The sequence below is a fragment of the Oncorhynchus kisutch genome, linkage group LG15 (assembly GCF_002021735.2).
Source record: "Oncorhynchus kisutch isolate 150728-3 linkage group LG15, Okis_V2, whole genome shotgun sequence".
NCBI classification, from domain to species: Eukaryota; Metazoa; Chordata; class Actinopteri; order Salmoniformes; family Salmonidae; genus Oncorhynchus; species Oncorhynchus kisutch.
In genome coordinates this window covers 25,280,217-25,292,716 of record NC_034188.2, presented here as the reverse complement: position 1 = coordinate 25,292,716, position 12,500 = coordinate 25,280,217, and the positions used below count along the sequence as shown (strand labels likewise).

The window sequence follows — 12,500 nt, the reverse complement described above, 5'->3', positions numbered from 1 at the left end:
AGAGAGAGATAAGGGTTAGGGAGAGAGATAAGGGTTAGGGAGAGGGATGAGTGGTAGAGAGAGAGACCAGGGGTACATAGAGAGAGAGATGAGGGGTAGAGAGAGAGATAAGGGTTAGGGAGAGAGATAAGGGTTAGGGAGAGGAATGAGTGGTAGAGAGAGAGACCAGGGGTACATAGAGAGAGAGATGAGGGGTAGAGAGAGAGATAAGGGTTAGGGAGAGAGATAAGGGTTAGGGAGAGGAATGAGTGGTAGAGAGAGAGACCAGGGGTACATAGAGAGAGAGATGAGGGGTAGAGAGAGAGATGAGGGGTAGAGAGAGAGATAAGGGTTAGGGAGAGAGATAAGGGTTAGGGAGAGAGATGAGTGGTAGAGAGAGAGACCAGGGGTACATAGAGAGAGAGATGAGGGGTAGAGAGAGAGATGAGGGGTAGAGAGAGATAAGGGTTAGGGAGAGAGATAAGGGTTAGGGAGAGAGATAAGGGTTAGGGAGAGAGATAAGGGTTAGGGAGAGAGGAAACGGAACACTTTCTTACGGCAAAGGTCTCGATGGCGACAGTATGACACACATTTCCCCTCTTGTATTGCATCGTCCTTCGAGACGGCCTGCTGGGGGTTCCATTTCCCCAAACAACGGAGGCTGTGGCTGGCAGGTTGTAAATTCACTGGGATGGAATGAGTGTGTAGTGGAGACTGAACTAGAGATAACGCTCTGAGAGGGTAAACAGCTAGCCTGCTGAATGTATCTCTCTGTCTGTCCATCCCAGCCAGGAGAGGAATGCCCCAGACTGTGTTCCCAGCAGCAGGCACCATGTTCACCCCCAGTGGCTTCAGCCCCCACCTGGCCTCCACCTGCTCTGAGGCTGACCCTGAGGAGGAGGAAGGCCCCCAGGAGGCCAGAGGACCTGGGGCTTGCGTGGCCGACGGACCCCCCATTACCTCCGCCTCTCTGGACACTCTCATCCAGCACCTGGTGCCCACCGCAGACTACTACCCAGAGGTAAACACTACTCTGGTAGTAGTGGCCCCAGCCTCAGCAGTATAAATAGTAGTAGGAATATAATGATAATGAAAATGGAAATACTGGATTGGTTAACCTATTGTCTCCCTCCACAGAAAGCATATGTGTTAACCCATTGTTTCCCTCCACAGAAAGCCTATGTGTTTAACCCATTGTTTCCCTCCACAGAAAGCCTATGTGTTAACCCATTGTTTCCCTCCACAGAAAGCCTATGTGTTTAACCCATTGTTTCCCTCCACAGAAAGCCTATGTGTTTAACCCATTGTTTCCCTCCACAGAAAGCCTATGTGTTTAACCCATTGTCTCCCTCCACAGAAAGCCTATGTGTTTAACCCATTGTCTCCCTCCACAGAAAGCCTATGTGTTTAACCCATTGTCTCCCTCCACAGAAAGCCTATGTGTTTAACCCATTGTCTCCCTCCACAGAAAGCCTATGTGTTTAACCCATTGTCTCCCTCCACAGAAAGCCTATGTGTTTAACCCATTGTTTCCCTCCACAGAAAGCCTATGTGTTTAACCCATTGTTTCCCTCCACAGAAAGCCTATGTGTTTAACCCATTGTTTCCCTCCACAGAAAGCCTATGTGTTTAACCCATTGTTTCCCTCCACAGAAAGCCTATGTGTTTAACCCATTGTTTCCCTCCACAGAAAGCCTATGTGTTTAACCCATTGTTTCCCTCCACAGAAAGCCTATGTGTTTAACCCATTGTTTCCCTCCACAGAAAGCCTATGTGTTTAACCCATTGTTTCCCTCCACAGAAAGCCTATGTGTTTAACCCATTGTTTCCCTCCACAGAAAGCCTATGTGTTTAACCCATTGTCTCCCTCCACAGAAAGCCTATGTGTTTACGTTCCTGCTGAGTGCTCGTCTGTTCATCTCTCCTCCTGAGCTGCTGGCCAGACTCTGTGACACCTGCATCAAACAACAACAGTTGGACCAGAGTCCAATGGACACGGTCAGCACTGCTTACACACACACACACACACACACACACACACACACACACACACACACACACACACACACACACACACACACACACACACACACACACACACACACACACACACACACACACACACACAAACCCAAACGTTCCATCCCAGTGACTCTGACTGTGTCTCCTCACAGGCTAAAGTGAGGAAGTTTGGTCCCAAGATCCTGCAGCTGCTGACTGAGTGGACAGAGACGTTTCCCACAGACTTCAGAGAGGAGAAGATGGTGGGCCTTTTCAAAGATATCATCCACAGGATAGCACCCTGTGATGAGGTGAGAGGGAGGGAGGGAGTATGAGAGGCTACCCTCCATACTCTCAGAAAGGAGGCTCAGTCGGGTGAATGGGTGTGGCACTCTGAATGTACAAAACAGTGCAATGTTATGCATTCCTCTTCTACTGCATTACAGGAGAGAGCGAGATAGGGGGAGAGAAAAGAGTAGAGAAAGAACGAGAGAGAGAGAGAGAGAGAGAGAGAGAGAGAGAGGAAGGAGAAAGAGAGAGAGAGCGAAGGAGAGGGAGAGGGGGGCGAGAGAAGAGAGAGAGGAGGGAGAGAGAGAGAGAGAGAGGGAGGGAGAGAGATGGGTCACAACTCCTGCAGCTCTGTCGCACGCTGGGTCTGTCCATAGTCAATGGTAGGCTTCGAGGGGACTCCTATGGTAGGTACACCTACAGCTCATCCCTTGGCAGTAGTACTGTAGAACACTTTATCACTGACCTCAACCCAGAGTCTCTCAGAGCGTTCACAGTCAGCCCACTAACACCCCTATAAGAAAATAAACAACAATGACAAATAGTTTGATGAAGAATGCAAAAACCTAAGAAATAAAATGATTAACCAATCCAACCAAAAAGATACAGACCCAGAAAACCTGGATCTACGCCTTCACTATGACGAATCACTTACACTATACACTAAAAATACTTGAATCAGTTCTAGAACCCATTATGAGGGACAAACACCAAATTGAAATGGGACAAACACCAAATTGAGACTCCGTGTACAACGTAAAACACCAAATAATGCATGCAGAGCAGAATTAGGCCGATACCCGCTAATGAACCAAATCCAGAATAGAGCCGTTAAATTCTACAACCACCTAAAAGGAAGCGGTTCCCAAACAAGCCATGAACAAGCCATCACCTACAGAGAGATGAACCTGGAGAAGAGCCCCCTAAGAAAGCTGGTCCTGGGGCTCTGTTCATAAACAGACCCCATAGAGCCCCAGGACAGCAACACAATTAGACCCAACCAAATCAAGAGAAATCAAAAAGATAATTACTTGTCACATTGGAAAGAATTAACCAAAAAACTGAGCAAATTAGAATGCTATTTGGCCCTAAACAGAGAGTACGCAGTCACAGAATACCTGACCACTATGAATGACCCAAAATTAAGGAAATCTTTGACTATGTACAGACTCAGTGAGCATAGTCTTGCTATTGAGAAAGGTCGCTGTAGGCAGACCTGGCTCTCAAGAGAAGACAGGCTATGGGCACACTGCCCACAAAATGATCAAAATCCAGAAAAGAGACTTTAAATTCTACAACCACCTAAAAGAAAGTGATTCTTCACTTGAGAGGTTAACAGTTGTTTCCCTTTCCAATAAAGCCCTTAAATTGAAATTGAGAGGGAGAGAGAGAGAATAGAAAGAGCAACGAGGGGAGGGGTTCTTGCATTGGCTCTGCAGCCTCAAGGAAAGAGAGAGAAAGAAATGGATGATGATGAAGGATTAGAGGGGCATGGGGATGAGGGGGAGGTAGAGAGGGATGGAAAATGGATAGCAGGAAGGGGAGGAAGAGCAGGGAGGGGAAGTGGAGTAGGATGAAAGGGGGTAGATGCGAAGAAGGAAGACGAGGGATGGAGAGAGAGCAAGAGGAGGGTGATGGTGATGAATTTGCAGCTATTTGTGGTTGCAGAGCAGGGCCCAGGCAGTGTTCTGGCTTCAGGTCATTTATGACAGGCTATGGGTGATTTACTGAGACTCGACCTACCAGCCCCAACCACCAGCCTTACAGCCACACAGCTCAGCGGGGGAGGGACACACACACGCACACACTGCGGGGAACACAACACACACTCACACACACAGATGAAAAGGGACACATGCTCGCACGCGCACGATGGTGTGAAAGAGGGGTGTAAAAACTGTGAAGGAGAGGGATGTAGTCTGGAGAGATGATGAGGGTGATGATTGTGATGGTGATGGTGATAATGATGATTATTTATTTGATTTATTTCACCTTTATTTAAACAGGTAGGCCAGTTGAGAACAAGTTCTCATTTACAACTGCAACCTGGCCAAGATAAAGAAAAGCAGTGCGACACAAACAACACAGTTACACATAAACAAACATACAGTCAATAACACAATAGAAAAATATATGTACAGTTTGTGCAAATGTAAAAGAGTCGGGAGGTAAGGAAATAAATAGGCCATAGAGGTCGAAATAATTACAATTTAGCATTAATACTGGAGTGATAGATGTGCAGATGATGATTTGCAAGTAGAGATACTGGGGTGCAAAAGACCAAGAGGGTAAGTAATAATTTGGGGATTTACAGATTGGCTGTGTACAGGTACAGGTAAGCTGCTCAGACAGCTGATGCTTAAAGTTAGAGAGGGAGATATAAGACTCCAGCTTCAGAGATTTTTGAATTCGTTCCAGTCATTGGCAGCGGAGAACTGGAAGGAAAGGCGGCCAAAGGAAGTGTTGGCTTTGGGGATGACCAGTGTAATATACCTGCTGGAGAGCGTGCTACGGGTGGATGTTGCTATGGTGACCAGTGAGCTGAGATAAGGAGGGGCTTTACCTAGCAGAGACTTATAGATGACCTGGAGCCAGTGGGTTTGGCGACGGATATGTAGTGAGGGCCAGCCAACGAGAGCATACAGGTCGCAGTGGTGGGTAGTATATGGGGCTTTGGTGACAAAACGGATGGCACTGTGAAAGACTACATACAGTTTGCTGAGTAGAGTGTTGGGGGCTATTTTGTAAATGACATCGCCGAAGTCAAAGATCGGTAGGATCGTCAGTTTTACGAGGGTATGTTTGGCAGCATGAATGAAGGAAGCTTTGTTGCGAAATTGGAAGCTGATTTTAGATTTAATTTTGGATTGGAGATGCCTAATATGAGTCTGGAAGGAGAGTTTACAGTCTAACCAGACACCTAGGTATTTGTAGTTGTCCACATATTCTAGGTCAGAACCGTCCAGAGTAGTGATGCTAGTTGGGCCGGAGGGTGCGGGCAGCAATCGGTTGAAGAGCATGCACTTAGTTTTACTTGCATTTAAAAGCAGTTGGAGGCCATGGAATGACTGTTGTATGGCATTGAAGCTCATTTGGAAGTTTGTTAGCACAGTGTCCAAGGAAGGGCCAGATGTATACAGAATGGTGTCATCTGCATAGAGGTGGATCAGAGAATCACCAGCAGCAAGAGCGACATCATTGATATATACAGAGAAATGAGTCGGCCTGAGAATTGAGCCCTGTGGCACCCCCATAGAGACTGCCAGAGGTCCGGACAACAGGCCCTCCGATTTGACACACTGAACTCTATCTGAGAAGTAGTTGATGAACCAGCCGAGGCAGTCATTTCAGAAGCCAAGGCTATTGAGTCTGCCGATAAGAAAGTGATGATTGACAGAGTCCAAGGCCTTGGCCAGGTCGATGAAGACTGCTACACAGCACTGTCTTTTATCGATGGTGGTTATGATATTATTTAGGACCTTGAGCGTGGCTGAGGTGCACCCATGACCAGCTCGGAAACCAGATTGCATAGTGGAGAAGGTACGGTGGGATTCAAAATGGTCGGTGATCTGTTTATTAACTTGGCTTTCGAAAAATTTAGAAAGGCAGGGCAAGATGGATATAGGTCTATAACAGTTTGGGTCTAGAGTGTCTCCACCTTTGAAGAGGGGGATGACCGCGGCAACTTTCCAATCTTTGGGGATCTCAGACGATAGGTTGAGTAGGCTAGTAATAGGGGTTGCAACCATTTCTGCAGATCATTTTAGAAAGAGAGGGGCCAGATTGTCTAGCTCAGCTGATTTGTAGGGATCCAGATTTTGCAGTTCTTTCAGAACATCAGCTTTCTGGATTTGGGTGAAGGAGAGGCGCGGGGGGGGGGGGGGTGCAGGGGGTGCTGAGATGCTGGACGGGGTAGGGGTAGCCAGGTGGAAAGCATGGCCAGCCGTGGAAAAAAGATTATTGAAATGATTGTAGATTTATCGGTGGTGACAGTGTTTCCTATCCTCAGTGCAGTGGGCAGCTGGGAGGAGGTGCTCTTATTCTCCATGGACTTTACAGTGTCCCAAACCTTTTTGGAATTAGTGTTACAGGAAGCAAATTTCTGTTTGAACTGACTAACTGACTGAGTATATTGGTTCCTGACTTCCCTGAAAAGTTGCGGGGGCTATTCGATGCTAATGCAGAACGCCACAGGATGTTTTTGTGCTGTTCAAGGGCAGTCAGGTCTGGTGTGAACCAAGGGCTATATCTGTTCTTAGTTCTAAATTTTTTGAATGGGGCATGCTTATATAAGATGGAGAGGAAAGTGCTTTTGAAGAGCAACCAGGCATCCTCTACTGACGGGATGAGGTCAATATCCTTCCAGGATACACGGGCCAGGTCAATTAGAAAGGCCTGCTCGCTGAAGTGTTTTAGGGAGTGTTTGACAGTGGTCGTTATGATGATTGTGGTGATGATGATGAGGAGGGTGAGAATGATAATGATGGTGTTGATCATGATTATTATTAGTTGTCTAATCATTCTAAAGTATATATGTCCTTTCCAGGCGTATTGGAAGACACTGAACCAGGTTTTGCAGACACTGAACCAGAAGCTGGCAGCCATCGCCCAGGGAGAGGAGAGCATTGTCAAAGTGAATGCCTCCTCAGTCTCCTCAATCTCAGACAAGCTGGTGGGCTTCAAGACCAAGCCTCCACCTATCCAGAAGGATATACTGTCTATCTGCAATGACCCATACACACTGGCACAGCAACTCACCCATGTGGAACTGGTAAGAAGAGTGGTAGGAAGAATGTGAGGAAGGAATGAAAGGAGAGAGAGGAGAGATGAAAGAGAATGAGATAAGGGTGTGATCGAAGGGAGAGATGATGAGAAGAGGAGAGAGGGGGAGGGAAGAGGAAGGCAAACAGGCAAAGACAGAGAAAGACGATGAGAGATAAATGACAATAAGAGAGAGAGGATGCAGAGGGGAGAAAGGAATAGACACAGAAATGAATTGGAGAATCAAGACAGAGAGAGAAAGAGAGAGAGAGAGAGAGAGATGGAGCACCTAAATCTTCCAAACAAACCAGGGGATATTTAGTTCTGACATTTGCTTGATTACCAGCTGTATTTAGCTTTGAATGGTCCTCTGTTAGCTCTAGCCTACAGCTAATTAACAGGCTTTGAATGGTCCTCTGTTAGCTCTAGCCTACAGCGGAGTAACAGGCTTTGAATGGTCCTCTGTTAGCTCTAGCCTACAGCTAATTAACAGGCTTTGAATGGTCCTCTGTTAGCTCTAGCCTACAGCGGAGTAAAAGGCTTTGAATGGTCCTCTGTTAGCTCTAGCCTACAGCTGAGTAACAGGCTTTGAATGGTCCTCTGTTAGCTCTAGCCTACAGCTAATTAACAGGCTTTGAATGGTCCTCTGTTAGCTCTAGCCTACAGCTGAGTAAAAGGCTTTGAATGGTCCTCTGTTAGCTCTAGCCTACAGCTGAGTAACAGACTTTGAATGGGCCTCTGTTAGCTCTAGCCTACAGCTAATTAACAGGCTTTGAATGGTCCTCTGTTAGCTCTAGCCTACAGCTAATTAACAGGCTTTGAATGGTCCTCTGTTAGCTCTAGCCTACAGCTGAGTAAAAGGCTTTGAATGGTCCTCTGTTAGCTCTAGCCTACAGCTGAGTAACAGGCTTTGAATGGTCCTCTGTTAGCTCTAGCCTACAGCTGAGTAACAGGCTTTGAATGGTCCTCTGTTAGCTCTAGCCTACAGCTGAGTAACAGGCTTTGAATGGTCCTCTGTTAGCTCTAGCCTGCAGCTGAGTAAAAGGCTTTGAATGGTCCTCTGTTAGCTCTAGCCTACAGCTGAGTAACAGGCTTTGAATGGTCCTCTGTTAGCTCTAGCCTACAGCTGAGTAAAAGGCTTTGAATGGTCCTCTGTTAGCTCTAGCCTACAGCTGAGTAAAAGGCTTTGAATGGTCCTCTGTTAGCTCTAGCCTACAGCTGAGTAACAGGCTTTGAATGGTCCTCTGTTAGCTCTAGCCTACAGCTGAGTAAAAGGCTTTGAATGGTCCTCTGTTAGCTCTAGCCTACAGCTGAGTAACAGGCTTTGAATGGTCCTCTGTTAGCTCTAGCCTACAGCTGAGTAACAGGCTTTGAATGGTCCTCTGTTAGCTCTAGCCTACAGCTGAGTAAAAGGCTTTGAATGGTCCTCTGTTAGCTCTAGTCTACAGCTAATTAACAGGCTTTGAATGGTCCTCTGTTAGCTCTAGCCTACAGCTAATTAACAGGCTTTGAATGGTCCTCTGTTAGCTCTAGCCTACAGCGGAGTAACAGGCTTTTTACTCAGCTGTAGGTCCTCTGTTAGCTCTAGCCTACAGCTGAGTAACAGGCTTTGAATGGTCCTCTGTTAGCTCTAGGGCCATCCTCCGTAGGCCTGAGTAAGCGTGTATTCTGGTCTGAAAAGCGCGACATCATCTCAAAGTCAGTGGTTTGCCTGGTGCCTTTAAGGGAATACATCCACTGTTGATGTATGTGACCTGACAGCTTTACACACACACACACACACACACGCACGCACATACACACACACACACAGGGTGAGGGAAGGGGAAGCGGCTTACTTTGGGCTCCCACTAAATGTTGGGACAGATTTGTGAAACACAGACACCACTGATCTCTTAGCTGCATTCCTTTCAGAGTTTGGGTCAATCTGTGGGTGAAGATGTACTGTAGCTGTGGGTGATTCTCTTTGTTGATATAACAACAGTGACATAGTATGTGTGTTTTCTTATGTTTGTGTATTTTTGATTTGCGTTGCTTAGCCTGTGCATACCAGAGGTCAGCTGTTGCTTCAATGGAATGTGAGATTTCTCAATGATTCATGACTTCCTGTATTGCTTGGCTTCTATTACTGAGATGAATCTAGTTAATATGCACGGCCATGTAGCTCTACTCTGCTCTCTCTGTTTCAGGAACATCTCAGTTATATCGGTCCGGAGGAGTTTGTCCAAGCCTTTGTTCAGAAAGACCCACTAGATAGCACTCAGGTATAGTATAATATACTGCATATCAAAACCTTTTCAGTGGGAATAACATTATAGTACACCGTTGTGTAAATCATTTGTTTACTTTTTGAAAAGAGAGAGAGAGAGAGAGAGAGAGAGGCCCTGTCTGGTCCTGATTTGCAGTATTCTGTGTTTGTGTCCCAGCAGCCGTGTTTCAGTGAGCAGAAGAAGAAGACCACTAACCTGGAGGCTTATGTCAGGTGGTTCAACAGGCTGTGCTACCTGGTAGCTACTGAGATCTGTATGGTAAATGATTTCACGTTATTCTCTTCGTTCTGGTCCCGTATTACTCATTTGGTAGAGCATGGTGTTTGTGATGTAAGCGCTGTGGGTTTGATTCCCGTGGCCACCCATACGTAAGCATGTATGCATGCATGACTGTAAGTCCCTTCAGATAAAAACGTCTGCTAAATGGCATGTATTATGATATATTATATTATGCCAGTCTTTCCTCACTGAGGTTGATGATTCATTCATGGTTCTTTAGTGTCACCTGCTGGCCATGTAACATTACTACACTCCTTTACCCTTTTGTGAGGCATTGATACTTTCTTCCCAGACCAGGGCCTGTATCCACAAAGCGTCTCAGAGTAGGAGTGATGATCTAGGATCAGGTCCCAACCTCTCCATATAATCCTATTTATTATGATCTAAAAGGCTAAACTGATACTAGATACGGGCCCTGGGACAAATACTGTATTATTTTGCATGTCATTTACATCCATTATATCCTACTAGCAGCCTGTGTCTATCTCCTCTCAGCCTGCTAAGAAGAAACAGAGAGCCCAGGTGATTGAGTTCTTCATCGATGTGGCCAGAGAGTGCTTCAACATTGGCAATTTCAACTCCCTCATGGCCATCATCTGTGAGTACATCATACATGACCCAAATACTACTATTTGGCAAAACATCAATATTTGACTTGTGTCTGCTCCTCTAGCTGGTATGAATATGAGTCCTGTGTCTCGGTTGAAGAAGACGTGGGGCAAAGCCAAGACTGCCAAGTTCTTCATCCTGGAGGTAAGGCTAGCCAACCAGCACAGCCTTAGATATATACCTTGTTAGAATTTGTATGATTTCATTGTTGTTATTATTATTAAACAGTAGTTGTTAAAGTTCATTGTTCATTGGTTTGGGATGAATTGTTAAACTCATCCCAAACCATCTTAAGCACAAACCAGATGGAATGGCGTATCGCTACAGAATGCTGTGGTAGCCATGCTGTTTAAGTGTGCCTTGAATTGTAAATACCAGCAAAGTAACCCCACAGCATCACACCTCCTCCTCCATGCTTCATGGCGGGAACCGCACACGCAGAGATTCCCGTTCACCTACTCTGCGTCTCACAACGACACGGAGGTTGGAAACAAAAATCTCAAATTTGGACTCATCAGACCAAAGGACATATTTCCACCTGTCTAATGTCCATTGCTCATGTTTCTTGGCCCAAGCAAGTCTCTTCTTATTATTGGTGTCCTTTAGTAGTGGTTTCTTTGCAGCAATTCGACCATGAAGGCCTGATTCACACAGTCTCCTCTGAACAAGTGATATTGAGATGTGTCTGTTACTTGAACTCTGTTAAGCATTTATTTGGGCTGCAACTTCTGAGGCTGGTAACCCTAATGAACTTATCCTCTGTAGCAGAGGTAACTCTAATTAACTAATCCTCTGTAGCAGAGGTAACTCTAATGAACTTATCCTCTGTAGCAGAGGTAACTCTAATGTACTTATCCTCTGTAGCAGAGGTAACTCTAATTAACTAATCCTCTGTAGCAGAGGTAACTCTAATGAACTTATCCTCTGTAGCAGAGGTAACTCTAATGAACTTATCCTCTATAGCAGAGGTAACTCTAATTAACTAATCCTCTGTAGCAGAGGTAACTCTAATGAACTTATCCTCTGTAGCAGAGGTAACTCTAATGAACTTATCCTCTGTAGCAGAGGTAACTCTATTGAACTTATCCTCTGTAGCAGAGGTAACTCTAATGAACTTATCCTCTGTAGCAGAGGTAACTCTGGGTCTTCCATTCCTTTGGCGGTCCTCATGATAGCCCCTGTATATAGCCTCATTATTGTTATTTTATTGTCTTTTTTTACTTTAATTTATTTAGTAAATATTTTCTTCACTCTACTTTCTTAAAACTGAATTGTTGGTTAAGGGCTTGTAAGTAAGCATTTCATGGTAAGGTCTGTTGTATTTGGCGCATGTGACAATTACATTTTTATTTCATTTGACTAACGTACTATTTTATTTTACTATACAGCATCAGATGGACCCTACTGGAAACTTCTACAACTACAGAACAGCACTTAGGGGAGCCGTCCACAGGTCCCAGACTGCTAATAGCATCAGGGAGAAGGTACAGGCCATCATTCCCTTTGTAGATACCCTTACCTGACCCCTACTCATGCACTGAAACCAAGGACACACATCATTAACTCTCTCTCTCTTTTTCTTAGATTGTTATTCCCTTCTTCAGCCTACTGATCAAAGACATATACTTCCTGAATGAGGGATGTGCCAACCGCTTGCCCAATGGCCATGTACATTTTGCGGTAAGGCTGAAAAGTTCATACTGATACATACAAATGTGGATTGTACTCTCTCAATTCAATTCAAATGGCTTTATTGGTATGGTAAATATGTTACATTGCCAAAGCAATCTCTCTCTCTGTCTGTCTGTCTGTCTGTCTGTCTGTCTGTCTCTCTCTCTCTCTCTCTGTCTCTCTCTCTCTCTCTCTCTCTCTCTCTCTGTCTCTCTCTCTCTCTCTCTCTGTCTGTCTGTCTGTCTGTCTGTCTGTCTGTCTGTCTGTCTGTCTGTCTGTCTGTCTGTCTGTCTGTCTGTCTGTCTGTCTGTCTCTCTCTCTCTCTCCATCCTCTTCTCTCTCTCTCTCTCTCTCTCTCTCTGTCTCTCTCTCTCTGTCTCTCTCTGTCTCTGTCTCTCTCTCTCTCTCTCTCTGTCTGTCTGTCTGTCTGTCTGTCTGTCTGTCTGTCTGTCTGTCTGTCTGTCTGTCTGTCTGTCTGTCTCTCTCTCTCTCTCTCTCTGTCTCTCTCTCTCCCTCTCTCTCTCTGTCTCCCTCTCCTCTCTCTCTCTGTCTCTCTCTCTCTGTCTCTCTCTCTCTCTGTCTTCTCTGTCTCTCTCTCTCTCTCTCTCTCTCTGTCTCTCTCTCTTCTGTCTCTCTCTCTCT

At 45.6% G+C, this 12,500-nt stretch overlaps 1 protein-coding gene across 2 annotated transcripts in view; it reads left to right on the top strand.

The window, feature by feature from the left end:
- The window catches only part of LOC109878757 (ras-GEF domain-containing family member 1C-like), a 49,919-nt gene that overhangs the window by 33,565 nt on the left and 3,854 nt on the right, over positions 1-12,500 (top strand). The window contains exons 2-11 of one of the 2 annotated variants that reach the window (XM_031789912.1): positions 768-1,000; positions 1,855-1,977; positions 2,154-2,291; positions 6,815-7,039; positions 9,219-9,293; positions 9,456-9,557; positions 10,074-10,176; positions 10,252-10,331; positions 11,576-11,671; positions 11,772-11,867. In XM_031789912.1, the coding sequence (XP_031645772.1) occupies positions 779-1,000; positions 1,855-1,977; positions 2,154-2,291; positions 6,815-7,039; positions 9,219-9,293; positions 9,456-9,557; positions 10,074-10,176; positions 10,252-10,331; positions 11,576-11,671; positions 11,772-11,867 (1,260 nt within the window). In that variant the 5' untranslated portion in view covers positions 768-778. The remainder of the gene's footprint in view (positions 1-767; positions 1,001-1,854; positions 1,978-2,153; positions 2,292-6,814; positions 7,040-9,218; positions 9,294-9,455; positions 9,558-10,073; positions 10,177-10,251; positions 10,332-11,575; positions 11,672-11,771; positions 11,868-12,500) is intronic. The other variant, XM_020470969.2, reaches the window with a different exon arrangement.